The sequence below is a fragment of the Protopterus annectens genome, chromosome 13.part0 (genome assembly GCF_019279795.1).
Source record: "Protopterus annectens isolate FY-2018-M chromosome 13.part0, PAN1.0, whole genome shotgun sequence".
NCBI classification, from domain to species: domain Eukaryota; kingdom Metazoa; phylum Chordata; order Ceratodontiformes; family Protopteridae; genus Protopterus; species Protopterus annectens.
In genome coordinates, this window is record NC_056747.1 from 730,282,917 (window position 1) to 730,310,748 (window position 27,832).

The following is a 27,832-nucleotide window of genomic DNA, read 5'->3' on the forward strand; positions in this document are numbered from 1 at the left end:
TCAAGTATTGTAGTATCTGAGGTAAATTGGGCACTGCTGCATTCATTCCTTGAGACTGGTTCCAAGCACAGAATCTTTTCCATTTTGCAGCATAAGATCTTCTAGTACTAGGCCTCCTTGCCTCTAAAATGATATCCATCACTGATTTACTGAGGGATGGTAAAGGAGAGATTAGGTAATTAGCCAGACTGCTAGGTTCAGGGTTTGCAGCTGAGGGTGCAGAATCTGGGTCTCCTGCTGAGACAACAGGGAAGGAGTCTGAGGCAGGTGCCATGGAGCAAAGCGTGACACTGCGCAAGAGTGGGTACCAGTGTTGGCAAGGCCAGTCTGGTGCAATTAAAATCGTCCTTGGCTTGTCCTGTTTGATCTTTAGTAGTACCTTGGAGAGGAGAGGCAGAGGAGGAAAGGCAAAAACTGATAGGTTTTTCCAGCTGAAGGATAGAGCATCCACTTTTCAAGCTAGCTTGTGGGAATCCTTGTGCAACATTTGTCCAGTTGATGGTTCTGGGGGGAGGCAAACCGGTCTATATCTGGGCCCCCCCATTTGCTTGTCAGCATGTTGAAAATCCTTGGTTCCAGTTTCCACTCGTGTGGGTCCATGAGGTTTCTGTTTAGTCCGTCTACCAGTGTATTTAGTTTTCCCGGCAGAAACTGAGCTTGTAGATTCACTTGGTAGCTCAAGGCTGTGTTCCACAATGCCATTGCTGGTCTGCAGAGGGGGTAAGAATGTGTACCCCCCTGCTTGTTTATGTACCACATGACACAGTGGTGTTGTCCGCCTTTACCATTAGTTGTCCTGGAAGAATGTGGTCCTTGAAGGCTGTCAGAGCATTCTGTACAGATAACATTTCCTTTCGATTTATGTGCAGGTGCATCTGACTTGGGTTCCATTTGCCCTGAATGCACTTCCCTGCCAGGTGAGCCCCCCATGCATAGTCTGATGAGTCTGTTAAGATTTGTGCGACAGGGGGTAATGTGAATGGTAGTTCCCTGTTTTGGTGGCAGGCCTCTGTCCACCAAAGGAACTCTAGGCGTAGGCAAGGTATGATAGGAATCCTTGCTTTTAGATCCTGTGAATGTTGACACCATAGGCTTTTGAGATACCATTGTAGTTTCCTCATATGCAGCCTTGCATATGGAATTAGAAGAATGCAGGAGGCCATGAACCCCAAGGCTTGCAGTATTTGCCTTGCAGACAGTTGGGTTTTTGTGGCCACTTGTTTGAAGTAAGTTGTCAAATGTATCCATTTCTCTGGTGTGAGGAAAGCCATCTGGAAGTTGTATTCAAGCTTGCTCCCAGGAATATAATTTGTTGATAGGGTACCAGGTGGGATTTCGTTTTGTTTACAGTGAACCCCAGACTTTCAGTACAAAGGCCAGATGTTTAAAAAGAATGTCCTTGCTTTCTGCCTGAATTAGACAATTGTCCAGGTATGGGTATATCTGAATATTTCTTTGCCTGCAAAATGCAATGACTGGAGCTAGGCACTTTGTGAATACCCTGGGCGCAGTAGATAAGCCAAAGGGCAGTGCAGAGAACTGATAGTGCATGTAGTCTGCTTTGAAGCACAGTTATCTTCTGCAAGATTCCCTGATAGGGATGTGCACGTATGCTTCTTTTAAGTCTAGTGTTGCCAACCATGCATCCTTGCCTAGCATAGGAAGCAGCTGGTGAAGAGTCAGCATTTTGAATTTTGGAATCACCAGAAAGTTTAGAATAGAAAGGTCCAGGATAGGATGCCATGTATTGCCTTTTCTAGGTACCAGGAAAAGTCTCGAATAGAAACCTTGTCCCTTTTCCTCTTCTGGTACCAACTGAATAGCCCCCATGTTTAAGAGAGAGAGTACCTGATCTTGGGCCTCTGCCCACTGATTTGGGGGTAGATCTGGCCACCCACTTGGTGTTGGTAATGTGTGGAAATTAAATCTGTATCCTTGGGACACTATAATTAAAACCCATTTGTCCTGGGTAATGAGTTCCCAGTTTTTGGTCTTCCATAGGGGGGAGTCTTACTACTCCCAGGTTTAGGTGCGGAACCCCCCACTGCCTAGTCTTGTGTGTCCCTTGGGACTGAAACCTGGGGTTTCTGCTGTGTCTGGGTTTGGCTTGAGAAGACCTGGAGGGGGCTGGAAAGGACCAATTTTTAGAGGGCCAGTGTCTACTAAATCTAGGAGGCTGAACTTGTAAGAAATCTTTAACAGTCTGCATAGATTTAGCTTTATCTTCCATCTTTTTAAGAACTTTCTCAGCCTTGTTGCCAAAAAGGCGGTCCTGATTTAAGGGAACATCCAACAATTTAGCTTTAACATGATCAGGCAAAGATTGCTCATTAAGTCAAGCATGCCTTCTGAGCACAGACCCAGTAACATCAGCCCTGCAAGAGGCCTCTAATGAATCAAATCCACATTGCAAAGTACGTTTTCCAACCTGTTCAGCAGAATGCATTAAATCCTGTAATTCTTTATTTTCAGCGCAGTCAGGAATTAACATAATTTTCTGTTTAAGCAATCCAACAACATGATGTTGATACTTTAATATATGAAACTGGCAGTTTAAAGCCCTAATGGCCAAGGTTGCAGAAGTGTAAATTTTCTTACCCCATCTATCCAGCGCCCTGGAGTCTCTATCAGAAGGGGTAGGATTTTTAGCAGTAGAAGCCTTAATGCTATTGGGTCTCTGTGAAATAGTCTCTGGATCTGAAATAGGATTTTTAAAAAAGGAACTTGTGGGAATCTGGAAACCTTTAATATCGGTCAGGTTTTCAGGGAGCAGGAGGCAAAGAATCATGGGCCAAACTAGATTATGAAAAGGCATCAACAACAATGTCTAGTACAGGAGGTATAGCTAAAGGCCTATGCTGAGGCAGGAGTAAGAAATCCCTAAGCCTCTTTCTTGAATCAGAAAAATCCTGGCTTTCCCAGTGGAAATGCTCCCTTAAAGGTTTCACCAAAAGAAAAATCCTCTGGAAGGGAAGCAGAGGGAATAGAGTCCTCTGCATCAGAATCCTCATAAGTAGATAAGGGAAAATCCCGATCAGAAGAATCGGAAAAATCAGAATCCTGTTCAGAAGATTCATAAACAACTTCAGTCCTAGGTCTCTTAGAAGGGGAGGTTGGCTTCCCCTGATTAGAGCTATAAGATCTTCAGCCATTCTTATTTGTTTTTTAGGCAAAGAGGCCTGAGCTTAAGGCCTGGGCATCAGTTTCTTAGGCATGGTTCGAGATGTTGGCCTAAATGAAGAAGGAGGCGTCGGTTTAATATGCAAGTCCGTAGGCCTGAATGCACCCTCAGAAGTTGGTGCCTGCACAGCGGCTCCGGACCCATCCAAGGTAGAGACATCCGCAGGTTCCACAGTTGAAGCATCTCGCGGCATACCGGACTCCTAATGGGTCTCAGTAGAGGCCTGCGAAACAGAAGTAGCGGGTATCAGGGGCAAACGGGCGACTGGCTTAGGAGAAGCATTGTTGGCAGCTTTGGACCTCGGCGGCCTGTCTGTCTTTATCTTTGCGTTTTTTCAGAATCCCGGTAGTCTGACGGCTAACGACATTTCTGGATAATTAAACCGAGAACCAAAATATTTAGAAGCGAAAATATATAGATGATGGATAGTGCGCTGTTTAAATAAAGCACAAAACCGACAGCAAGGTACGTCGTGGTCAGGGCCTAGGCAAGGAATACAGTACGAATGAAAATCTTTGTGAGGTATTTGCTTTCCACAAGTAATGCAATTATTAACTTTTACTGCCATCGGTAAAGAGCAAGAAAAAGTTTCCCCAACGGGGTACTTAGCTTTAGTTGAAGACTTTGGTTCTGAAACTCAAAAACAAAATTTTCAAGAGTCGGCTGATCGACACTTGTGAACTGCTTCTGCTTCGGGCAGTGCAAGTGCAAGTGAAAGACTGATTTAATGGTGTCGGCTGCATGTTTTATACCCCTGATGACCTGACGTCATGGAAGAAGGGACAGCAACCTACGCAGAACCCAAGACTTTGCTAATCAGGCCGACTGAGGGCTACTGCAAGCAGATAACCCAAATGTAATGACTGCAGCAGTGAAACATGAAGAACATCCATATCCCATATCTGTCAAAAACACATCAAACTACAAAAAAAAAACTTTTTACACCTTATTAAACAAACTTTTCCAGGAACATTCACTCTTACCGTTTTAAAAATAATGACTCCCCACTAAAACTTAACTTTTTAGACAGGTAAAACTTAAACTGCCTACTTTCACATCTAACTCCTCTAGTGCACACTGCAGTGTTTAGGATAAAATCATTTTTTCATCTTACCTTTAAAGCATATATTGCAAGACCACCAGTTATTGGAGAGCCCACATTCTGCCTCTCAGTAGTCATCTTAGGATTAGTGCTTCTGTTTTCTCCTGGTGAGAGGAGTGCAGTTACATTATTCCTTGGAGACTGCTGATCATCAGCAAGCTTAATAACTGCTTTATAGGTGACAGCTTGGAATCTGCGCTTATAGTCTGATCCTGGCGAAAGTAGGAGCAGAGTGCACAGATTCCTGACTCCTCCTGGTTGGAGAGTGTCTGTGCTTAACATACCCGATTGGTCTGGTTACTATTCGAGGCATCTACCAGAAAAAAGGCTACAAGCCTGCAGACCCTTGCATCATCTGGGACAAGACTATGGATCACCAAACAGGCTGTGGCCTGCTTCTCTTCTTGGGACTGGTGCCAACATTTTGGTTCTGGTGAGAGAAGAAGAAGCAAAGGAGTATTGTATCCCAACAGAGTGAAGCTGTGCTGAGACCAGCATTAGTAGTAGCCAGGCAGTAGCCATTCATGCACGAACTACAGAACGATCTAACCCCCCGCCTAAACACACTGTTAAACCTCAGCCTCTCCACAGGCTACGTGCCCTCAGAATGGCCCACAGCAATGGTTATTCCACTCCACAAAGGAGGGGCCACAACTGACCCTGGTAACTATCACCCCATAAGCCTGACTAGCCTGGTCTACAAGGCGCATCATCAAGGAACTCATTAATAAAGACATTGGGAACCTCCAAACACTTGATCCGACCCAATTCGGCTTTGTTAAGGGCAGATCATGCCAACTAAACCTGGTTGACTTCTTCGAGACAGTCACCAAGGCCACAGATGAGGGGAAGGTAGTTCACACAGCCTACCTTGACCTCGCCAAGGCTTTTGACACCATTCCCCACTTAGGAATTATAGAAAAACTCACCAGCCTGAACATAAACCCCTATGTCACGAGATGGGTTGCCAACTGGCTTACAGACAGAACTCACACGGTAAGAATAGCGGGCTCCAGGTCAGACTCTAAACCAGTCATAAGTGGTGTCCCACAAGGCTTGGTCCTGGGACCCCTACTGTTCGGCATATGCTTCCCAGAAGTACAGGCAAACACAGGAGGACTATGGCTAACAAAGTTCACCAATGACTGCAAACTGAGAGCCATAACTGACTCTCCGGCTGACATGGACATTCTCCAAAAGGGCCTTACTGAGACGGACACCTGGTGTCAAAGTCATGGTCTCAAGCTAAATGCCAAAAAATGCATAGTCATCCCATTTGGGAAAAACAAAACACCCATGAATTACCACATAAGTGGCAGCCCCTTTAATACAGAAGAGGTGATAAGAGATCTGGGGACCCAGGTAGATAGTAATCTCTCCTTTGACAATCATATTGCCAAAGTAGTTAGGAAACCCTTCTATGTATCCCATCTAATTACTAAAGGGTTCGCATCTAGAAATAAAGAAGTTATAGTGCCCCTCTACTTATCACTCATCAGACCCATCACAGAGTACAATGCCCCATTTGGGATGTACCTCACAAGACACTTCCAACAGCTGGAAAGACCACAAAAGTACCTCACCAAGAGGATTACTGGCCTCAAACACATGTCTATGCAGCCCGAATGGAAAAACTCCAGCTGTACTCAGTGGCATATCGCTTACTCAGAGGTGATCTCTGCCTGACTTACAAAGCCATGTCCAACTCAGAATTTATGGACATGCCCCACCTAAAGAAATCCAAGTCACTGCGAGCCACTCGCTCTAGTGAGCTAAACCACATCACAACAATAAACAGAACATGCTGGAGGGATAGATTCCTGTCAGAGACTCCCCATGCTTTGGAACAAAATTCCAAACTACATTAGGCAGAGCCCCTCACTAACGCTCTTCAAGAGAAACCTTGACGAGTGGATGGGTAACAGAAAACACACCCCTGGGATCACTTCATTGGCTCTTCTTGACAGAGGCTCAGTTAATTAATCAATAGGGCGGCGAAAGCTGACACACTCTGGCTAGGCTTATAAATGCCCTCAGGCAGATAGCCTAGTACCTACCTATAAACCTATGCGACACCCCTCTTTTCATCACTCTTGACAAGTTAATTCTTTACTTTTCAGCAAGTATTGCTTGATTTCTTTCTAACTTCAGAATATCTGCCTAAATAATTAATCCTTAAATTTTCAGGGTCTATGTATCAGTTTCCCCTCAAGTGTTTGGCAGTGCTCTGTGTAGACTCGGACACCCTGAGTGACATTTTTCCTGTAAAAGAAATATATAAGGAAACGGCTCCAGTACTTGGTAATAATGACCATCCCTTCTGGCATGTCTAAAGGTCAGCTTTCTGTGCTTTCTCCTATTAGCCTGGTGAATTTGGGCATTCTGAGGCAGGGTAGCAACTGCCTCATGTACACAGACCACCCTCTCCTCTTACCTCCCAACACTCCGACTTGTGAGAGATGCACTTATACATTCAAACTGGAAGCCATGGACTCTCAAACCAAGACCGGAATAGCTGGTCAAGGGGAGGTCAACACCTGCACCACAACACATGTAACACCCACCATCACAGCTCTCACATAAAAACACAAACCACACAGCCACCTTCACGGAGGCTCTCAATAGAAATCTACCCAAACAGCACAGACCTCCAAGGCAGAAACGCACTTGACCACCACAGCACAGCACAAACCACAAGACACACAGCTCACCTACACAGTGTGCCCCTCAACCCAAGCCCCTAATGCAAAACAGCTTGCCCAATACACTAATCATAGGGGACTCGATAGTGAGGCACACTGATGTCCTACTCACTAGGTTGAATAAGGAGAATGTAACAGTCAGCTGTCTATCAGGTGACAGAATTTGACACATAACACACTCACTCAGGTCACTCCACAACAAGTACAAGTATGACTCTGTCACCGTCCATGTGAGTGTGAATGACCTGAAACTCACCTCCCTGGACTACATGAAGAGACATGGAGGAGCTCTCGGATTATGTGGCCTAGGCAGCTATGACCCTAGCCCTGAGCAGCATCCTACCACTGCCCAGAATGATACCGCAGTACAAGCAGATTGGCTAAGTTTCTGGTGTCATTCTAAGGGGATTCAGTATTTGTCTGCTTGGGATGACATGACTAACAGACCTCGATGCTTTGCCAGAGATGGCTTGCCTCAGTCACCCCTGGGTTTCTGGATACTGGCTAAGGCTCTTGCCACCCCTACAGTGTCTTTTTTGGGCGATGTTACAAAGACCAAATTACCACTGTAACAGCTATAAATAAATGCAATCCGAGGGCCATGCTGCTCAATGCTAGAAGTCTAAATCTCAAGATGCACTTGCTTGAAGCACTCCTCAGAATGGAGAACATCGACATTTGTGCTGTAATGAAGACCTGGTTTAAAACAGCAGAAAGCATCCCTGCGCTACCAGGATATAACTCATTCCACAGCTTTCGGCCCCAGAACATGGACCAAAGCTCCAAAGGCAGTGGTGTCTCCATATTCATAAAGGATATACACCCTTCCAGATTAGCAGCCCAGCATAACACATCTGAGATACTTCAGGTACAGCTAACATTGGGTAAGATGGTGATTCAGGTCGTAGCCTGCTACAGGTCCCCAACCACATCCCAAGACTCTCACTCCATGTTCCTAAGCACCCTGGAAACTATTTGGGTCCAACCCAACACTTTCATACTAGGTGACTTCAACTACCCCTCCATCAACTGGGAAAACTATTCATGCACCAATACACTGGCCCAACGCTTCCTGGAATTCATTAATTCCAATGCCCTGGACCAGCTCATTCTTACCCCCACTAGAGGAACCAACATCCTTGACCAGGTTATTACTAACATGGGCAACCATTGCGCTACACCAATAATCAATTCCCCTGGTTAGATCAGACCACAAACTAATCACCATGGAAATCCACATCTCACCCACACCCCCAACAAAGGTAACCACCATGAAAAACTTCTCTAAAGCTGACTATGGGTGCCTAAAAACAGAGGTGGCTAACTTCATGGCACCCACGTCAATGGAAAACAGATCCATAACTACCGAATCATACAACAATGCACTGTATGAACACGTACACAAATGCATGGAACTAGCCATACCCAACACAATCACAACATTCTCCTCCAAAAAAAGGAAGCCAATCTCGTGGTCCCCTGCCATTAATAAACTCTATAACAGAAGGAAGAAACTGTTGCAGAAAAAGGTGAAGTCCCAAGACTGGAAAAACTCCCTTATTAGCCTCAACAAAACGTTGAGATCCCTCATCAAAACCTCTAAAGCCAGCTATGAAGGCAGAATTGTGTCAGACACTAAAAACAACCACAAAGCCTTCTATAGTTATATCAAGAATCTCCATGGCAATACTCAGGTTTGCTCAGAGTTACTGCACAATGGTACCTCCTATACTGACCCAACAGATATTGCCAACATACTGGCCATCAGATTAAGTGCCAACTTTACCCCCCCAAGGACCAATCACAATACTGGAGGAATGCCAGGCACCTAGCATTACTGTAGCACAGGTTAAAGCTGGACTGTCCAGGGCCAAGAATACAGTTTCCATGGGACGTGACAATATCCCTGGATGTGTTCTACATGAACTACAAAGTGAACTGGCACCACATCTGTGTGCCCTGTTCAATCACAGCCTCACTTGAGGCTTTGTCCCTACCGAATGGCTCACTGCTACAGTCATCCCTCTCCATAAAGGTGAAATGACTACAGACTCGGGGAATTATTGCCCCATTAGCCTGACGAGTCTGATATGTAAGGCTATGGAGCGCATCATCATGGACCTAGTTAACAAGGATATAGGAAATCTCCAAACTCTAGATCCTACGCAATTTGGTTTTGTGAAAGGCAGATCATGCCTGCTCAACCTAGTTGACTTTTATGAGTCAGTCACCAGAGCTGTGGATAAGGGCAAGGCAGTTCCATACACCCTACCTCAATCTGGCCAAGGCTTTTGATACCATTCCCCACTCGGCAATTATTGATAAACTCACCAAACTAGGCATCAACCCCTATATCACTAGGTGGGTTCCAAACTGGCTCACAGATAGAACCCACAGTGAGAAAGTAGCGGGCTCCAAGTCAGACTGCCGACCAGTCACGAGTGGAGTCCCACAGGGATTGGTCCTGGGTCCTCTCCTCTTTGGCATTTACTTCTCAGAAGTCCAGGCCAACACAGACGTAGTCTGGCTGACCAAGTTCGTACACAACTGCAAGCTGGGAGCCATATTAACTCCCCAAGTGATGTAGACATCCTACAGAAAGACCTCACAGAGACCACTGACTGGTGTCGAAACCTTGGCCTTAAGCTTACTGCCAAAAAATGTGTTGTCATCCCATTTGGGTAAAACTCAGTTCCCACTAATTACCACATCGATGGGAGCCCACTGAAGGTGTTATAAGAGCTTTTGGGACACAGGCTGACCGCAACCTCTCCTTCGACCACCACATTGCCACTGTGGTCAGAAAGTCTTTCTATGTGGCACATTTCATTACCAAGGGTTTTGCATCCAGGAAGAAAGAGGTCATCACTCTCTACTCTTCCCTCATTAGGCCAGTCATAGGGTATAATGTCTCACTTGGCATGTACCTCACTAGACACATGCAACAGTTGGAAAGGCCACAAAGGTACTTCATGAAGAGGATCCTAGGCCTTAAAACACATGTTCTGCATGGACAGACTCAAAAAACTCCAGCTATTCTCGGTCTCATATTGTCTAAGAGACGATCTTTGCTTGACTTACAAAGCTATGTCTGACCCAGCTCTGTTAGAAATGCTACATCTACAGAAATCCCAATCCTTCTGCACCACATGCTCCAGACACCTCAACTTCATTACCACAATCAATAGAACATGCTGGAGGGACAGGTTCATAACCCAGAGACTGCCCAAGCTCTGGAACAGATTTCCCATACATGTCAAGCAGAGCACCTCACTGGCCCTCTTCAAGAGGGATCTTGATGAGTGGATAGGAAAGAAAAGTTCATCCCGGGGATCACTCCAGTGGCTCTACTTGATAGAATCACTAGGAAATAACGTCAGGCGGCATGATGCCAGGGCACTTCTATGGGCTAGGATTGTAAAGGCTCCAGGGCCATTAGCCTAGTACACACTTATTAACACAAATCCTGATCCCATTCCCCTCCATAATATAGTAAGCAATTCTGTCACATTCAACCCTGAACTACTACATGAAAAAAACAATTCTTCCCTTCTCCTGCTTAATACGAATATAAGAAGTATCGGAAATAAAGTTCATGGTCTGTATGTCAATTCTCCTGTCATTGTAATATTAACAGACATGGCCAAAACCTGACAACAATAATGAAATTGTACCTGCCAGGCGCAAAATTCTACGTAAAGACAGGAAATCCAGAAGAGGCGGGGGAGTAGCAATCTTATTCAAAGATCACATAACAGTTGACGATTTAGACTTAAGCAGAAATTAAGCATCCCTGACTTTGAAAATGCAGAAATAATCTTTGCAAAATTAAAACTTAACCCCAAGAAACACATTAACATCATAGGTGGTTATATCCCATCAGGAAATAATATTCCCACACTAGAAAGAATACTACACTGGATCTACAATTCCAGGATACAGTCCTGATGGTTGACTAACACTGACTGGCTTAACTGCTCTTCCCAGACTCCAACCCCACATGTTAACTTCCATGGGTTCCACCCAACTCATCAATACTCCTACAAGGAGAGACAAATCTTCCATACAACAATCTATCCTCAATTGGATTCTTGTTAAACTCACACCATCATTGCTTTCGGGCTGTCTCCCTGACGGCCTGAGTGACCATCAGCCAACCTTCCTTATAAGAACCCGCATTCACCAAAACCAAACCACCTACCACTTAATCAGAAATAAAAGAAGCTTCAACCCAAGCAGGTTCATCTCCGCTTTAAAAAACTGCAACTGGAAACATCTCGAGCAGCTACCCCTAGAAGATGCCATTCACTCCTTCAATGCCACCTTCGCAGACATACTAAACTGCCATGCACGCCCTAGAATTACTAGAATAAAAGCTAACTACTTACCTTGGCTAAGTAAAGAATGCAGGTCCTTACTCAAAGCAAGGGATAAGGCTTGGGAACAGAACAGTTTCACAAAAACAAAATCCAAGCCACAAGGCAGACATTCCTCGAACTGAGAAATATACTTATGCCAGGTAAAACTACTCCCACTCCAACACAAACCACCAACTCTGATAATAAAGCAACCCAGTTTAATAAATACTTTACAGAAGCTATCCAAGCCCTTGCCAATTCTTAGCATCTCCAACCACTCTGTCTGTCTAGCACCCAAGCCCAGCACCAACTCCCAAAGTGGCAACAAACACTTTAATTTACAACTGGTATCTGTAAATACCATAAAAAAAATCTACTCAAAAACTCAAACCAACCACACTGGCCGCAGACAGCCTCCCAGCTGACTTTCTGCAAATCACAGCAGAAGCAATAGCATACCCAGTAATCATACCCATAAACAGACCAATATCAGAGAGCATGGTACCATTTTGGAAAATCTCCCACATTCTACCTTTACACGAGGGAGGTAACTCCAATGAACTTGCTAATTATTGTCCAATTGCCATCCTATCACCCTTATCGAAAATCCTTGAGAGAGTCCAACATACCCAATTCATGGACTACCTTCATGAAAAAAAACTACTTTCAAACATTCAACATGGGTTTCACCCCTCCCACAGCACCATCACAGCCCTAATTATCCTTTACTAACACAGTGAACCACCATATAAATAAAGGACATTTTATATCAGCAATATTGTTTAACCTGTCTAAAGCCTTTGACATGGTAAATCACAATAAATTCATCAATATTCTCCCCATCTTTAACCTGAGTAGCCCCTTTATCACCTGGTTCCAAAGTTATCTATCTGGATGACAACAAGCCGTCCAATGGCAGCACCACCTTCCCCCTCTTCTCCCAGTTGTCAGAGCACTTCCTCAAGACTCCATCCCTGGGTCCCTACTATTCTCTCTCTTTACCAACCAGCTCCATACCTCTACACTTCATGCTTCAGTGGTACAATATGTAGATGACTCAACTCTAATGTGCACAGTCCCCTCCTTATATGACCTCCACACCATGATTCCTTTCTATCTGTAGAAACTAGCTCCCTGCTCATTCTAAATCCCAACAAGACAAAGCTCCTTCTCTTCTACCCAACAAGATCCTCCTCATTTTCCCTATCTTTCAATATCCTATCCAAAAATAAAACTACCTCCCCAATAACTCACACTCAATTACTCTGAGTTGAAACTGATACTAACTTGGCATTTTATAATCACATAGCTCAAACCATTAAGCAGTTCCACAAAAAACTAGGCCTTCTATACAGAAAAACAGTTTCTAACAAGAAACACAAAAGCTACTATCACTGGCACATACCTGCTGTCAATTCTCTCATATGCCTCCCCAATTCTTACCAACCTCTGCAAAACTGATCTAACCAAATTGGAATCTTGTTACAATAAAATTGCCAAATCACCACTGTTGTCTCCTACAAGACACATCAATGTACAGTTCCTAGACAGCTAAATTGGCTAGAACTTCCTCAACTACTATACTTTAATCACCTAACTTTTGCCCACAAAATACTGCATCAACCAGAAAAAAACCCTGCTCTCCAAAATCTTATACAACCATGTACCACTTCCAGAGCCCTCCGTTCCAGTAAAACTCCTCCTAGACATCACCACAGCTAACAACTCATCGGGGGATTCACTCTTCTCAAACTTCATTCCTAAAATATGGAATAAACTCCCTACCCCAATAACCTCTACCTGCTCTTTACTACAATTCAAAAAGCTCTTAACATCACATTTAATAGTCACATGCCTCTGTTCTAGCAATTGTCCTGGATAGGCCTTACCTCAGTCTAATTTCTACTGAGTCTTACCTTACACCAAAATTTGAACTCTACTGTACTTAAAATAGTTCTCTACTGCATGAAAAATTAAATTGTATATATTCACTTATGATGCATGATGAAAATGTTCTCCTCTCATTTAAATATTAATGTACGATGCATGATGTAAATGTCTACTTAAGAATTGCATTGGCTACTATTATGTAACTATTGTTTGTGAATACTTTTGTAATTCATTACATGCTTATAAACTTCTACAATGTTTGTATTTCTTATAATTGCAGTTTTTTACCATGGGCCTCCTCTGAAAAAGGACCAGAGTCCAGTCAGACTTTCCCAATAAACAATGTAAAATAAAATAAATAAATTGTTCCAACATGGTCTCCAATATACGTTGTTGAGATACGACTGCAGCAGCTCAGCTGAACTGTATACTTGTACTACAAGCTTAGTTCACTAAACAAGTGACAAAATGTGGTACTGTTACAGACGCTCCTCCCAATTTTTCATTCATTTTGAGCATTTTTAGAGAGTCTATTATGTAATGATCTATGACTGCGATCTTACTATAACTTATAGTTAAGTGAACAGCATTTATATCACAGGTGGACAATTGCACTCAAAAGTTCCTTCAAGCATTTAGATTACCTACTTTTTGCAGAATATGCAGGGGCGTCTTACTGCTTACAGGCTTGGAATACACTACATATTGTTTGGTTTTAAGTCACAGTTGCACACAATATCTCGTCTTTTAGGCATTAGCAGATCACCATCAATACTAGAAAGACTATTTTTAAAAATTTCAACTGAACTTCAACATACATTACATAAAAAAAAAAAAAACATTTAATGGTTATGTCATAACTGCTTCATGGGATCCCTTTTTGTATGACATTTCTTTTCGCTCATGTGACACCAAAATGTAGAGTTCTACATCATGAACAATTGTCTGCTGACATCGTAACTTGTTGGCCCTTCAAAGTTGTGTTAAAATGTAGTTATTACATCAAATGATACAGTACTCAATCTCATTTGTTTTACTTTGTTATAGCTGCAATAACATAAATTAAAATTCAAGTTGTTAAATTAATATGAAAACTAGAAGCATAATACAAGGAACAGAATTATAATTACCTTAGAGGAATGAAGAGAATACCATTAATAACATTCATATTTTCCAACACACTGGCCATATTTGGAGCAGGGAACTGCAGTAAAGAGTGGAAAAAAGAGAAAACTTTGAAAAGGTGCGCAGAAACAGATTGCTGTATTACCATACTTAACTGAAAGTAAAATTATCACAAAGATAAGAAACTGTAGATTAACACAAAAAGATTAACAAAGAAAATATACATTTTAGTATTTTTCCCTGTATGTAGTTGATGGCCTAGATGTTCTGACCGCAGCTGTACAGCACTTTGTTCATTACTTTAATAAAAGCAGAGTTCTTCTACTTGTGCCATTACCTAGAGTTTGAGGATAAGCCTTGGATGGCATGCAGAAACACTACTGGAGTACACTGGGACTGAAAAGAAACAGTGAAACAAAAACAGTATGGAGGAGGGACTATGGTAGACACCTTGAATCTTCTTTGCAGAAACTAAACTAGCATACCATTAGCAAAGAGAAAGACTGCAGTAAGTTAAGGGAAAACTAATTTCTCACAAGGAAGAAAGCTATGTTGCTCCGTACCCAACCAGCCAACAGTCTTGACCCCCTGCCCCAACTTTAATAAGGAATACCTGGAACACAGATTCCTGAAAAACAGGAGAGCTCATCTTATAAAGGGTATTGATTAGGTTATGCAAGAAAAAAGAGCATATATTAGGAGCTGTCTGCACCATGGTGTACTGCAGGCAGAAGTAAGTGGCTATAGATATCCCAGGGATTCTATCCCTCACATTAGACTATCCCCCTTAAGTTAGAAGTTGGTACTGCTTTGCCTTTCAAGAGTTTAACACTTAAAACACACCTACGAAAGGCAGAATCTAAGAAACAGTAAAAGACAAAAACACAAAGCAGAGAAAATATTTTTTCTCTGTTTATAAAAGGGCTGCATACTTCGCTTCTGCTATATCATTCTCACTCAATTAAACAGCCAACCTACGGCATTTTACAAAGAGCAAATGAAATAGGATATCCTCTTAACATATTAACTGACCTGCAAGAGGTCCCTCCTCCTTGATGGATCATAGGCTGGGTTATGTTCTCCACATTAGAACCCCTCACTTTTTATTTTTAAACTCAGCCCTCTGTACAGGGTATACGCTTACTGGCTGATACACGTTTTACAACATGGTGGCTACACATTCTCTGGAGATCACCAGTTCACCCTCTATATTGTCACCACTTACCTGCAAATAAAGCAGTAACATAGTGCTGGCACAATATTATTTAAATAAATATAGCATATACTTGCCTGACTTATAAGAAAGTCCAAGACTGGCAGATGACAGGAGGACACTTACTTGCACTGGGATGGCGGGAGGGTACTCCTGATCCATGAAGGAGAGACTGCTTGTAGACCAATTGATACAGTAAAAATACATATTTTTGTTTAAATTATGGGGGCCCTCTCCTTGGTGCAGCCTACACTGGACTGAATCCCAAGAAATACCACCAGAATGGAAGGAATAAGAAAAATTACCCAAGGCCAGAACTTAGATTTTATTTACTTATTTGCATTTTGTTGGCTAGGGTGGTCCTAATGGGCAAAGTTGATTTTCAGAGGGGACGTGAAATGGCTAAAAATCATACAGAAAAATAATACTGTATAACGACATTAAAGAAATTCAGTTTTGATAAATAAGTACACAACATGGACTGTGCTACTGCAGGAATATGGGAAATTAGGATAGGATAAATGATGCTTATAAATGTAACACAATATGCCAACAGTACTACAAAGATGAAGAAAAATGTCCACTTAGAAAGTGTCAGCTTGGCAACTGTAAGCCCTTCTTTCACAGGAGCAAAGAAGACTTAACAGTTCCTAGAGACTGCGTCCACAAAAATATCCACATCAGGACTGCCTTGAAGGAGTCTCTGGATGGGGTTTTCAAAAGCCATTCACATAGGTAACAGAAAGCACATCTGAATTAACACTCACCACATTAGCAGATCTCTGAGATAGGGCGAGTCCAACAGTATTTCATAACATTTGGGTTTTACACATCTTAAATATCTTTCTCAGTGAAAAATGTAATCAGTTGTACCTTAGTCCCCATGAAAACCAGTGCTAGACGTGTGCCAGCAATCCACTGCACCTTGGCTGGTGCACCAGGCTCCCATATAAATACAGGACTAACAACAACTTTCTTCATTTCTTTCAGCGTAATGTGCCCTTAGAGTCACTTGTAATGTTAACTAAACAAACAAAAGAGCAACTATGAATCAGTACAACAAAATGAATACAAGAAAACTATATGCTCATTTATTCAGGTGACAGACAGTAGCTGTACTGCTACTCACCTTGAAGGCCCACTGTCATGTTTAGTATTCACAGATGCATTATCTTCTTTGGGGAGGGTCAGTGTGCAAAAGAAAAAATATAACAACTGGACAGATTTCCAAGTAATATCCCTGCAAGGTGGAGGAGTTACCAAATCTACTGAAGCACAATAATGTTAAAACCTGCCTTTCCAATTGGCTGTGCATAGAAATTGTAATGCTTTGCAGTGGTGTAAACAGCAGTATCCATGGCAGCTTCTAAAATATTTTGCACAGCAGCAGCTCTGAAATATGCTGATACAGGAACAGTCCTAGTGGAAGAAACTTCTGCTGTGCACTTGTCCATCTACTTACTTAACTGAATAAACTACTTGAAACTTCAAGGTGTCTATTCTTCCAGCAGGGAGAATATCAGAGGGGCAGTCTCCTAAGATCTGCTAGCTAAACTGACTTTATCTGGTCTAAGCCTTTATACTCCATTTCTCGTTAGTCCTGTCAATCTCTATCTAGGTCAATGGTGGGACACCAGACGTCTCAAGCTTTCTGGATTACCTTTGCTTTCACTTACTGTGCTGCTTGGAACAACCTAAATATATGCATCAGGGTCTCTTCTTTGATCTCTGCAGCTAACTCCTCAACTTGTTTCAGGATTTTACCTTGACATTTTGGCATACAAGTCTGGCAATTAAGGGAACTGGAGGAAGGTGCAGCTGGTGTGTAAAGCTTTTTCTGACCCTATCAAGAATCTTATGTTCTCCATTATTGGGGAAAGTGTTTGGGCTTGGTTCCATTTTGGAGGCCTTGGCTGTGTCGAGATAAACTAGCATAGAAGTCTGCGACTGAATTCTAGTATGCATGTTTCTTGGGTTTTGGAAGTTGAGAATCCAATTTCACCCAGACTATAAAAAAGGCATGTGAAAAACACTGGAAAAACCAATGTGGGCTAAGATCCGATTTGCCTAGGAGGTTAGGTCATCTCCCCGATCACTTTAAATGTTCACAAAAGTGGTTGAGGGTTTCTCCACTTGAGACATCCTGACTGGGGAAGTACAGCTGTAGAAGTACATATACCATAAACACTAGATGTTTGAATAGATTACAGCTGTAGTAGCCTAAGCTATAGGATACACATCCTGCCAAAAATCTGACATCTGCCCAATAGTCAAAGAAATATGTTCATGGAGGCACAACAGCATGCTGGTGTAAAAGTTGACATATGGGTGCCAAAATTCAGAGCTTTCATGCTTCACAGAAAATAGCAGCTACAGCCCGAAATGCTAGAAGAAAGGGGGAAGATTGGAATAAGGAGGAACTCCACCATGGTAAGTAAATTAGGAAGAAGCAAAAGCTCTATACAAAGACAAGAAGCATGTGTTTGTGGGGAAGGGGAGGGGATTAACGCTGTAAAAGTGCTCAATATGAACAGCTACTGCTATGATAACTTTACCTGGACAACCTACTCTTTGTTGCAGTAGTACAAGCTACATGGGACAGTTACCAAAGGTGAAATAGCAGGGGAGGAGGAAGAAGAACCCAGAAGCAAAAGCTGTCCTTGATCTGGTGAAAATGTCAATCTTACGAAGTCTAGTGAAAGTTTGCACAGATGACCATGTTGCCCCTTTATAAAACTTCCAAGTCCAAGCCTTTTCAAAAAGCTCTAGAAGTAGCCTAATCTCTCGTAGAGTGAGTTTTGACTTTGACATGGTGAGAACAATAAAACTGGATTGCAAGGAAGTAGTCTGCTCTGACACTGGTTTGTCCCTTTTTCTTACCTCATAGGAAATGAAAAGCTAATTGGGGAATCTAATGATGTTAAGTTGTCTATCTCGCCTTCATTCTTGCTGGATGGGTTCGGAGCCGACCTCGGCTCCGACTCGGCCACTCTAAAGCTCGAGAGTTGGTTCCACCGGCTCGAGGCTCCCCTTATATCCCACAATGCTAGGCGAGAGTTACCTCAGATCTCGTTTGCCGCTACAGCTTCGAGGTTGGTTTTTCTACCGGTTCCAGGTAAGTTTTAGCTTTTTCTATAAAAAGTTACTCTTGTTTCCCCTTTTTTAGTTTAATTATTCCTGAATTAGCGTAGTTCTTTAAACTCTATCCCCGAACCTTTTTTTTTTCTTCCCGTTTCTTGTCAAAAGAACTTTTAGTTCTTCCCTTGGGCCTTAGGCCTTCCCTTCCCTAGGGAGTGTTTGTGTAGTGTACTACTACTTATTTCTAGTATATTTTTAATATTTTTTACTATAATTGTGTTTTTTTGACAGGGTATAACTGGTGTGTTTGTGTGTGTGTTTGTGTTCACCAGTTAGGCTATGTCTAAAGAAGCAAAGGTCTCCGGATTCAAGAAGTGTGATGCGTGCTGTCAGAAAATGTCTCTGACAGACGCTCACACTTCTTGTGTCTATTGTCTGGGGCCTTTGCACCTGCAGGACTCCTGTGCTGTCTGCCATGGCTTCAGCCCCAGGGTCCTGCAGGAAAGAAAAAACAAGCTCATTTTGAGAGGCTTGTTGAAGCCTGAGGATTCCCTGTCTGTCTCAACAGGGAAGCCCTCCAAGGCATCGAGGTCTTCGGCTCCGGCTTCTGAGCCGAGACCTCAGGTTGTTCAACCTTTGCCTTTATCGGCTCCGGCTGGAGCCGATAAGACTCAGTCCACAGTTTCTGTGGCTCCCTCGGCTCCGGCTGGAGCCGAGGTTATCGAGGTACCCGTGTCGGCTCCGACAAGACCTTCGGAGCCGACAACCAGAAAGAGGTCTAGGTCTCCTTCTCTTGGCTCCGTTCATTCGGCTCCAGGTTCTCCCCTGCTGTCTGAACGGAGCCAAAGGTCTCATTCCTCTAGGTCATCGAGGCTGTCCGATCATGACCTTCAGAGGGTGGTGAGTCGACTACTCAAGTCTGAGGCACTGGCCCAGATGCTTCAGAGCCCGACTCATCAGTCGGTGCCTGTCCCGGTCCATCAACTCCTTCCTCCTTCGACTCTCTTGAGCTCGGGCGGGTCGTCGGAACCGAGACTGTGGTCACCTCGGAGCCGAGACAATTGTCTTGGGCTCGGTCGTCGGCTCCGTTTTCTTCCATGGAGGAATCTCGGCGCAGTGGCATCGGACCCTTGTCCGACCCCCCTCTCCCTCTCGGTGCTTCGGCGCTGGTGAGTTCGGCTCCGACATCGGCCTCGGAGCCATCACTGTCGGTGCCGAGGGGGGTCTTTAGCTCCTCTGGGCGGGGACCTCTGGCTCTGCCTGACAGGGGTGCTTCGAGGTCATGCGGAGTGTGTTAGAGCCTGGCTCTACTCCACAGTCGGCTCCGTCAGCCCCTCCCTCTATGTTGCCTCAGGGTAAGTCGACTCACTCCCTCATCCCGGACCGCAGAGAGCCAACTCCTCAGGAGCCCCCTGTGGGGATTTCATCCTCTTCCGAGGCCTCTCCTGATTTGGCAGAAGAGCCCCCTCGGAAGAGGAAGTGCAAGAGGAAGCACATTGACTCACCTGAGTCTATCACATCCGACACAGATCTGGATGATTCTGAGGGTTCCCCCCGTTCCCCTTCTGAAGATGTCTCTTTTGCAGACATTCTGGAGATCCTTAAACAGAGGGGAAATTGGCCAGCCCTCAACCCTTCGGAGGACGAATCTGTGTATCTTGAGGCGTTTGGCTCTCGTCCTTCCACCTCCTGGGTGTCCCCCCCCTTCGACCCCCTCATGCAGGTGGTTGCTAAAAAGGCATGGGCGGCTCCTGATTCAGTGGACCCCACTCCCAGGAGACCCTCCAAATTCATCACAGCTCCAGCAGACAAGGAATTTTTATCAAAAGGAGTCTCTGTGGATGCTATGGTGGTAGCTGCCGCCACAAAGAAGGAACTGGCTGATCCTTCAGTGCCTGTCCATCCACCTAACAAGGAATCTAGGTCCATGGATAGGTGCGGAAGCGGATGTTCTCCTCAGCGACATTTACTATCGTTCGCTGAATTACCTGTGCCATTTCACTTTCGTCTTCAAAGGGACTTGATCAAAGAAGCGAGTGAAATGCTGAAGGACCCTACAGCTGCGGGTTTCCAAGAGAAAATGAACACGCAGCTGGCTATCCTAATTCTATTTCCAACTCCTCCATGCCTCCTCTCTTATGCGGCCGATGGAGCGAGCAGAGCCGCAGGAACAGGGGTAGCCTTACGTAGGCACGCCTGGATGCGGCTATGCAATTTTGGAACCTTTCAAGACGTCTTTCACGAACTCCCCTTTTGATGGATCATCTCTTTTTGGTCCACAAGTGAAAGAAACCCTGACTAGGTGCAAGACTGATGGCAAGACCCTTTCTGCCGTCGGAGTCCGTTTTTCTACTCCTTCTAGGCCTTACCCCAAAGGCCAGAAGGGGGGAAAGATGTGGTTCCGTAAACAATCCCAAGGGACTTCGCCTGGCGACAGAGTCGCTTCCCGCCAGAGGCAGAGGGGAACAACAATGGTAGCGATCGCCCTAGAGGCAGAGGGGGGCCGCAGAACCAGGGCAATCGAGAAACGTCCTCCGATAAGCCCTTTCAGCATCCCTGAGGTGTTGCCCGACTGCCCATCTTCGGAGGCAGTCGGGGGAAGATTGTCACTGTACCCAGAAGCCTGGCTATCCTTGACACAAGACAAATGGGTACAGTCCATCATTTCGAAGGTTATTCTATTCCCTTTCTTCGTTTTCCAAATCAGTCAAAAATCCCTTCCAGATGTTCCACCCGCTCAAAGGGATATAGCAGCTTTGGAAATTTCAAAACTGCTTGCAAAAGAGCTATTCAGCCAGTGCCAGCAGACCAACTAGGATCCGGAATCTACTCAAGGTTCTTTTTAGTTCCAAAGAAAACAGGGGACTGGAGACCAATTTTGGATCTCAGTATCTTGAACAGATCGGTCAAGAAAACAAGATTTCGGATGGTCACGCTGCAATCCATTCTTCCCCTATTGGGAAAAGGAAACTGGATGTGCTCTATAGACCTTCAGGACGCGTACTATCACATAAAATGAACAGGCGCTCCAGAAGATTCCTCCGCTTCAGGCTGGGAACCAGTCATTTTCAATTCAGGGCCCTGCCCTTTGGTCTCACCACTGCCCCCGGTGTTTACCAAATGCATGGCAGTGGTAGCTTCTCACCTGAGACGACAAGGATTCCAGGTGTTTCCATATTTGGACGACTGGCTCCTCACAGCTCCCACCAAGCATCTCCTTCTGATGGCCAGAGATTACACTTTTCGCGTCTGTCAAAACTGGGTATCTCAATAAATTGCGAAAAGTCTGTTTTGTCGCCTTGTCGTACTATTACCTACATAGGCAAATTTAGATACTGTAAACATGTCTGCAACACTAACGAACCAAAGGATATCAGACATTCAAAATTGGTATCACTACTTCTCAACAACAACAGAGCCAAAGCCAGGTTAGTTCTAAAGGTGTTGGGAATCATGGCAGCGGCCATACCCCTCCTTCCATTGGCCAGATACCACATGCGGATCCTTCAGTGGATGCTCTTTTCTCAATGGTCATACCAGGAACTTCCAATGTCTCACACCATTATGATCACGCAAGCGTGCAAAAGCATCTCATGTGGTGGATGTCTTCCCCCCAGCTCCTGTTGGGGAGACCATTTGTTCCACCTCCTCCGGTTGCTACTCTGACAACGGATGCCTCCCTGTTCGGGTGGGGGGGGCATTATCAGGGCAGGACAGTCCAGGGCACATGGCAACCAAGCGAATGCCACTTGCACATAAATGTTCTGGAGATGAGAGCAGTGCTTTTAGCGTTGCAAGCCCTTCAAGACTCTCTTCCTTTGGGAACGATTGCAATCCAGACAGACAATATGTCTGTAGTGTGGTACATCAACAAACAAGGCGGAACCAGATCATACCCCCTGTGTCGAGAAGCACTCAGACTGTGGCAATGGGCGATTTCTTCTCAGCGTTTTCTGATAGCAACGCACATCCCCGGGAAGTCCAATCACATTGCGGACAAGTTGAGCAGAGCTATTCTCATGCCTCACGAGTGGTCCCTGAAAGACTCTGTAGTGAGAGAGATTTTTCTCAAGAGGGGTCAGCCTTGCTGCGATCTTTTTGCTACTCCCCAAAACAGCAAGTGCAGAGAATACTTCACTCTATTCCCTTTACCAGGCCAACCCAGCAGGGACGCGCTAGTCCAAGTTTGGCCCCGGGGACTTCTGTATGCATTTCCTCCTTTCCCACTGATCTCTCAAGTAATACAGAAAGCTATCGCTCAGAAGGCCTCATTGATCCTCATTGCTCCTTACTGGCCTCGACAAGTGTGGTTCCCCTTTCTGCATCGATTTCTTTTGGAGCGACCGTGGAATCTGGACCTAGTTCCAGATCTTTTGATCCATCAGTCGGGTCAGTTTCATCGCTCCCTCCCCTCTCTGAACCTCACTGCTTGGTTCCTCCACTTCCAACCGTAGCCAGGCTTCCTCAATTATCTCACTCTGTTAGAGATATTTTGATAGCTTCCCATAAATCTTCCACTCGAAAGATTTATTTGAGTAAGTGGAAACGCTTTTCATATTGGGCACAAGGAAAGGACATAGATCCTTTCACCGCTTCCATCCAACTAGTCCTTGATTTTCTTGCTGAACTCTTCCATGCAGGTTCATCTCCATCTACTCTTAAGGTTCAATTGGCAGCTATTTCTAATTTCCATGTGGGTATTTCTGAATCCGCCCTAATGTCCCACAAACTCTGCAAAGCCTTTTTGAAAGGAGTTTTTCTTCTCAGACCTCCTGTAAGAAATCCTCCTTCTCCTTGGGACCTAAATTTAGTTCTTGCTTCTTTGATTCTTTCCCCTTTCGAACCTGCAGCTTCATGTTCCTTAAAGTTATTATCATGGAAAACTCTCTTTCTGGTGGCTATCACATCAGCCAGAAGAATTTCAGAACTTCAAGCACTCAGTTGTCGTTCTCCTTACCTTGTGTTCCATAAGGACAGAGTTTCCTTACGATCTAACCCGTCCTTTTTGCCTAAGGTGGTTTCAACATCAAATCTAAACCAATGCATTGACCTCCTGTCTTTTTTCCGGAGTATTCAAATAGGTCTGAACAAAAATTACACTGTCTGGATGTTCATCGTCAATTAAGGTACTACTTGGACAGGACGAAACAATTCAGAAAATCTGATCAGCTGTTTGTCTCCTATGCGGAAAGCAGAAAGGGACTTCCAGTTTCAAAGGTATCTTTATCCAGATGGCTAACATCTCTGATTACCCTTGTTTATGAGATTAGACACCAAAAACTGCCTAATAAGCCTAAAGCCCATTCCACCAGAGCTTTGGCTACTTCTCTAGCCTTCCAAGACAGGCTGCCTATTGACACCATTTGTGCAGCGGCTACTTGGGCTACTCCTCACACTTTTATTTCCCATTATAAGTTGGATTTAGCTTCTAGGCATAGAGCTAATTTTGGTTCCACTGTTCTCAGGAGTCTGTTCCGTTAGGCCACCCGGGACAAGGTGCTAGGGACGCGGTCCCATCCAGCAAGAATGAAGGCGAGATAGACAACTTAACATATAGAAGTTATGTTCTTACCATAACGTTCCATGTTAGTTGTCTTCTTCTCGCCTTCTTCCTGCGCCCCACCCTCCTTCCCCCTGGCCTGGACAGACCTAGAGGAGTTGTGATCGTGACCTCTCTTTCTACCACCTCTTTCTTAGCCATATGCTATTATGCATATTTCTTGTTTCAGGATGTAGGTCACCCTTCTTCTTCCTGTTGTTAGAGGTGGATTCTGTTTTTTGCAGTTATACTGTTTCTGTTATAAGCTGGGGTTAGCTTACAAACGAGATCTGAGGTAACTCTCGCCTAGCATTGTGGGATATAAGGGGAGCCTCGAGCCGGTGGAACCAACTCTCGAGCTTTAGAGTGGCCGAGTCGGAGCCGAGGTCGGCTCCGAACCCATCCAGCAAGAAGAAGGCGAGAAGAAGACAACTAACATGGAACGTTATGGTAAGAACATAACTTCTATTTCTTTGTCCTATCAGTGCATTATCTGAGTTGATTGTGGACATCCAGCATATGTAGGACTCTTTGTCCCTTATTTTTGGTTCTGGAAAGAAGAAAAGGATATAAATAGATTGCTTTAAGGTGAATTCTGATACTACCTTTGGTGTGAAGAATAAGATAATTCTTATGGATACCTGAAGATAAAGCTGAACTACCATCACAGGTTGCAATTTTTTTCCATATTAAGAACTCAAGTCAACCCGATGAACTGGTTCAAAAGGAAAACAAGTAAGTTTGTTTAGTACAAGGTTAAGATCCTAAGGAGGAGCCATCTGTTTCACAGGTGGATAGATGTGAAGAACCACTTTCAAAAATTGTTTTATATGAGATTTAAGAGAAAAGGGGAGATCTAAGGACAGATATGCAGAAATGACCAACAGATGAATATTCACAGAAGACTAGGATATGCCAGATTTAAGCAATTCACACAGACTTTGAAAAACCAAAGGAGCTTCAGTCTAACAAGGATCTGGGTTCCTTTTATGGCACTGACTAGAAAATCGCTTCCACTTAGCCATATAGGATTTTTTAGTAGCAAGTTTCTTAGCTTTCTTTAAAAAGTGCTGCATGCTCACAGAATAAATCAAAACTCTATCATCCAGGCTGTCGCATATTGAGTTTAAAGGTTGGAATGAAGCAGAGATCTTCATTCTGTGTCAATAACTCCATTCTTTAGGGTGGTTTGAGGTAATTGCCCTTGTCCACTTTCAAGAGAAGGGGGCACAGTTGCATTGTTGCCTCACAGCAAGAGGTTCCCCGGTTTGATTCTCGGCTGGGGTGCCTTCTGTGTGGATTCTGCATGTTCTCACTGCATTTGTGTGGGTTTTCTCCCAGTGCTCCAGTTTCCTCCCATATGACAAAGACATGCATCTGGAGCATTTCTGACTTTGCCTCTGCTGAAAATTGGCTAGCTCCAAGTCAGACCTTCCCAGTAAATAAATGTTAAATAAATAAAACCACTGCTGTCTGGGTCAAAAGGGAGTTAAAGATTATTTCTGGAGAACCCTTCTGGTTATTTCATGAAGGGCATTTAAGTACGTTCCTCACCTATCTGCCTTCAAAGCCTTTCTGCAAGAAGTACTGAAGTACTGGAGCAGAATTTCCTGTCTGTTGTGAACCGAGACAAACAAATCTACTTTGGTAGGGGTTCAGGTGGGGTGGGGATCTCCATTCCCCATAGGTAGGTTATGTCCTGGAAGACCCTTGTGTGCAACTTCAATTCACTAGGTTCTGATCTGGACCTTCTAAAACAGTGTGTGCCACATATTCTGCTCTGACTGAATGTAGTAGCCTGTAGGGATAGACTGTGCTGAACTTCAAGATACCCACGCTATCATGGCTAGTCTACATACCAGATACAACCTGGTCCCCTTACTTGTTTATATACCACATTATAATAGTGCTTCCTGTGATTACCAAAAGAGGTTCTGGAGTCCACAAACAATTTAGAGTCTTCAATGCATTTACTAATACCATTATCTCTTTGATGTTCACATGTTTCCTTTACTAATGACACCTGTACCTTGAATCCCTAAGACTCAGACCCAGGCAAAGTTTGAGGCATTCATGGTCACAGAGTATGTTTTTTTTTTGGGGGGGGCACATGGGGAGATCTGGATTTAGGAACAAATGGTCTAGTTTATCTATCATTCGTTTGACCACACTAGTCAGACTAGTTTAGTAGCATCTTTTCTAGGGTTGCCACCTTTCTTTGTGGCTAAAACAGGAGAAAGGACACACCTCTCGCATCACCCATAATCCCACCCATTTCCACCCACTCTAGCATCCACATTCCACCCATTTTGTGACGTCCTTATGACATTAGCTGATGGGGAACGCCCTCTTTTTCCATGCCTGATGCCTGCTTCCTATCGGTTTACTATACTTTTCTGTAAAAAAAGCATAGTAACTCTGCCGATTTAACAAACTCCGATAGTCTGTTTCCTTTTTGAAACAGGATACTGGAGTTTGCACAGTGTTTTCCAGGCTACCGTACAATCTGTTTGATCTCTGGATAGTCTGAAAAAAACAGAGAGGTGGTATGGTAACCCTAATCTTTTCAGAGACTACCAGAGGTGGAATTTATACTACTAGGGAAAATTTGACCAGTATCAGGGAACTTCTCCCACTTGTCAATGTTGCGAATTGGGCCCATTTTGCAGCAGCACTTCCTGTTTCTGTTCTAGGTGCAGAGGCAGCCCAGAAAGATAGGGAGGCAGACGGAGAGAGAAGAAGGAGAAGGAGTGGGGAGAGAAAGAGAGGAGAATGGCAATACTGAGAGCAGAGTATGTGCAGGATTCTGAGGAGATATTTCAAAGAAAACTATTTGATAGCAATAAGTCAAGCACATGATAGATATGTAATTACAACCCTCCCATCAGGAGGGTTTCTGGTGATTTACTTAAGGAAATGGCAGTGCAGACTGAGCTAGAAAATCAAGATGTTTCCTGGGGGGACATTATAGAGAAAATACAAAAGGAGGATGCACAGACAATCCTGAAGAACAGTGATGAGATGGAAAAGAAAACATATGCAGAGAAAGTTAAAGAGAAAAGTGGAGTAGCATAAAAGGCAGAAGAAAATGAAAAACTGAAGTATATGGTAAGGTTTCAAAGTAAAGACAACAAAAAAATGAAGCATGAGAATTTAATAGCTCCTTTGGGTTTAAAAGCACGTGAGGTAAAAGCATCATTTTGTGACATATTTGAAACTGTTATTTTCAATGGAAAAATTTCTTGGAGAATATGAAAAAAAGAATTATAACCCATGGAATCTTTATAGGATAAAAAAATTTAACGGGGAAACAAGAAACAAAAAAAGAAAATTCATGTACAATTCAGAACAGCGGTAGAAACACAGACTATGAAAGGGCATTTGAAAACCAAGTACTGGACATTGCAAAAGTTTATGACAAAAGGGGTTTATGGACTTATGGCTGGGATTATAATATTGTTTTAAAATAGAAAGAAAATTATACATACACTAAGCACGATAAATGTGGAGGAGAATAAAGAGCATCGTAAAATACTGGGGACAACCCAAAACATTTTTTGTGGACATTTGATGAGTAACTGTGACAAAAGTGTTATATTTGTGGGGAAATGGGACAGGATGCAAAAATCTGAATTGAAATGTTA

At 43.8% G+C, this 27,832-nt stretch overlaps 1 protein-coding gene across 2 annotated transcripts in view; it reads right to left on the reverse strand.

Moving 5' to 3' along the window:
* CLUH (clustered mitochondria homolog) overlaps positions 1-27,832 on the reverse strand; it is a 662,807-nt gene that overhangs the window by 18,606 nt on the left and 616,369 nt on the right. For both annotated transcript variants that reach the window (XM_044054416.1, XM_044054415.1), the window contains exon 25: positions 14,364-14,437. In XM_044054416.1, coding sequence (XP_043910351.1) covers positions 14,364-14,437 — 74 coding nt within the window. The remainder of the gene's footprint in view (positions 1-14,363; positions 14,438-27,832) is intronic.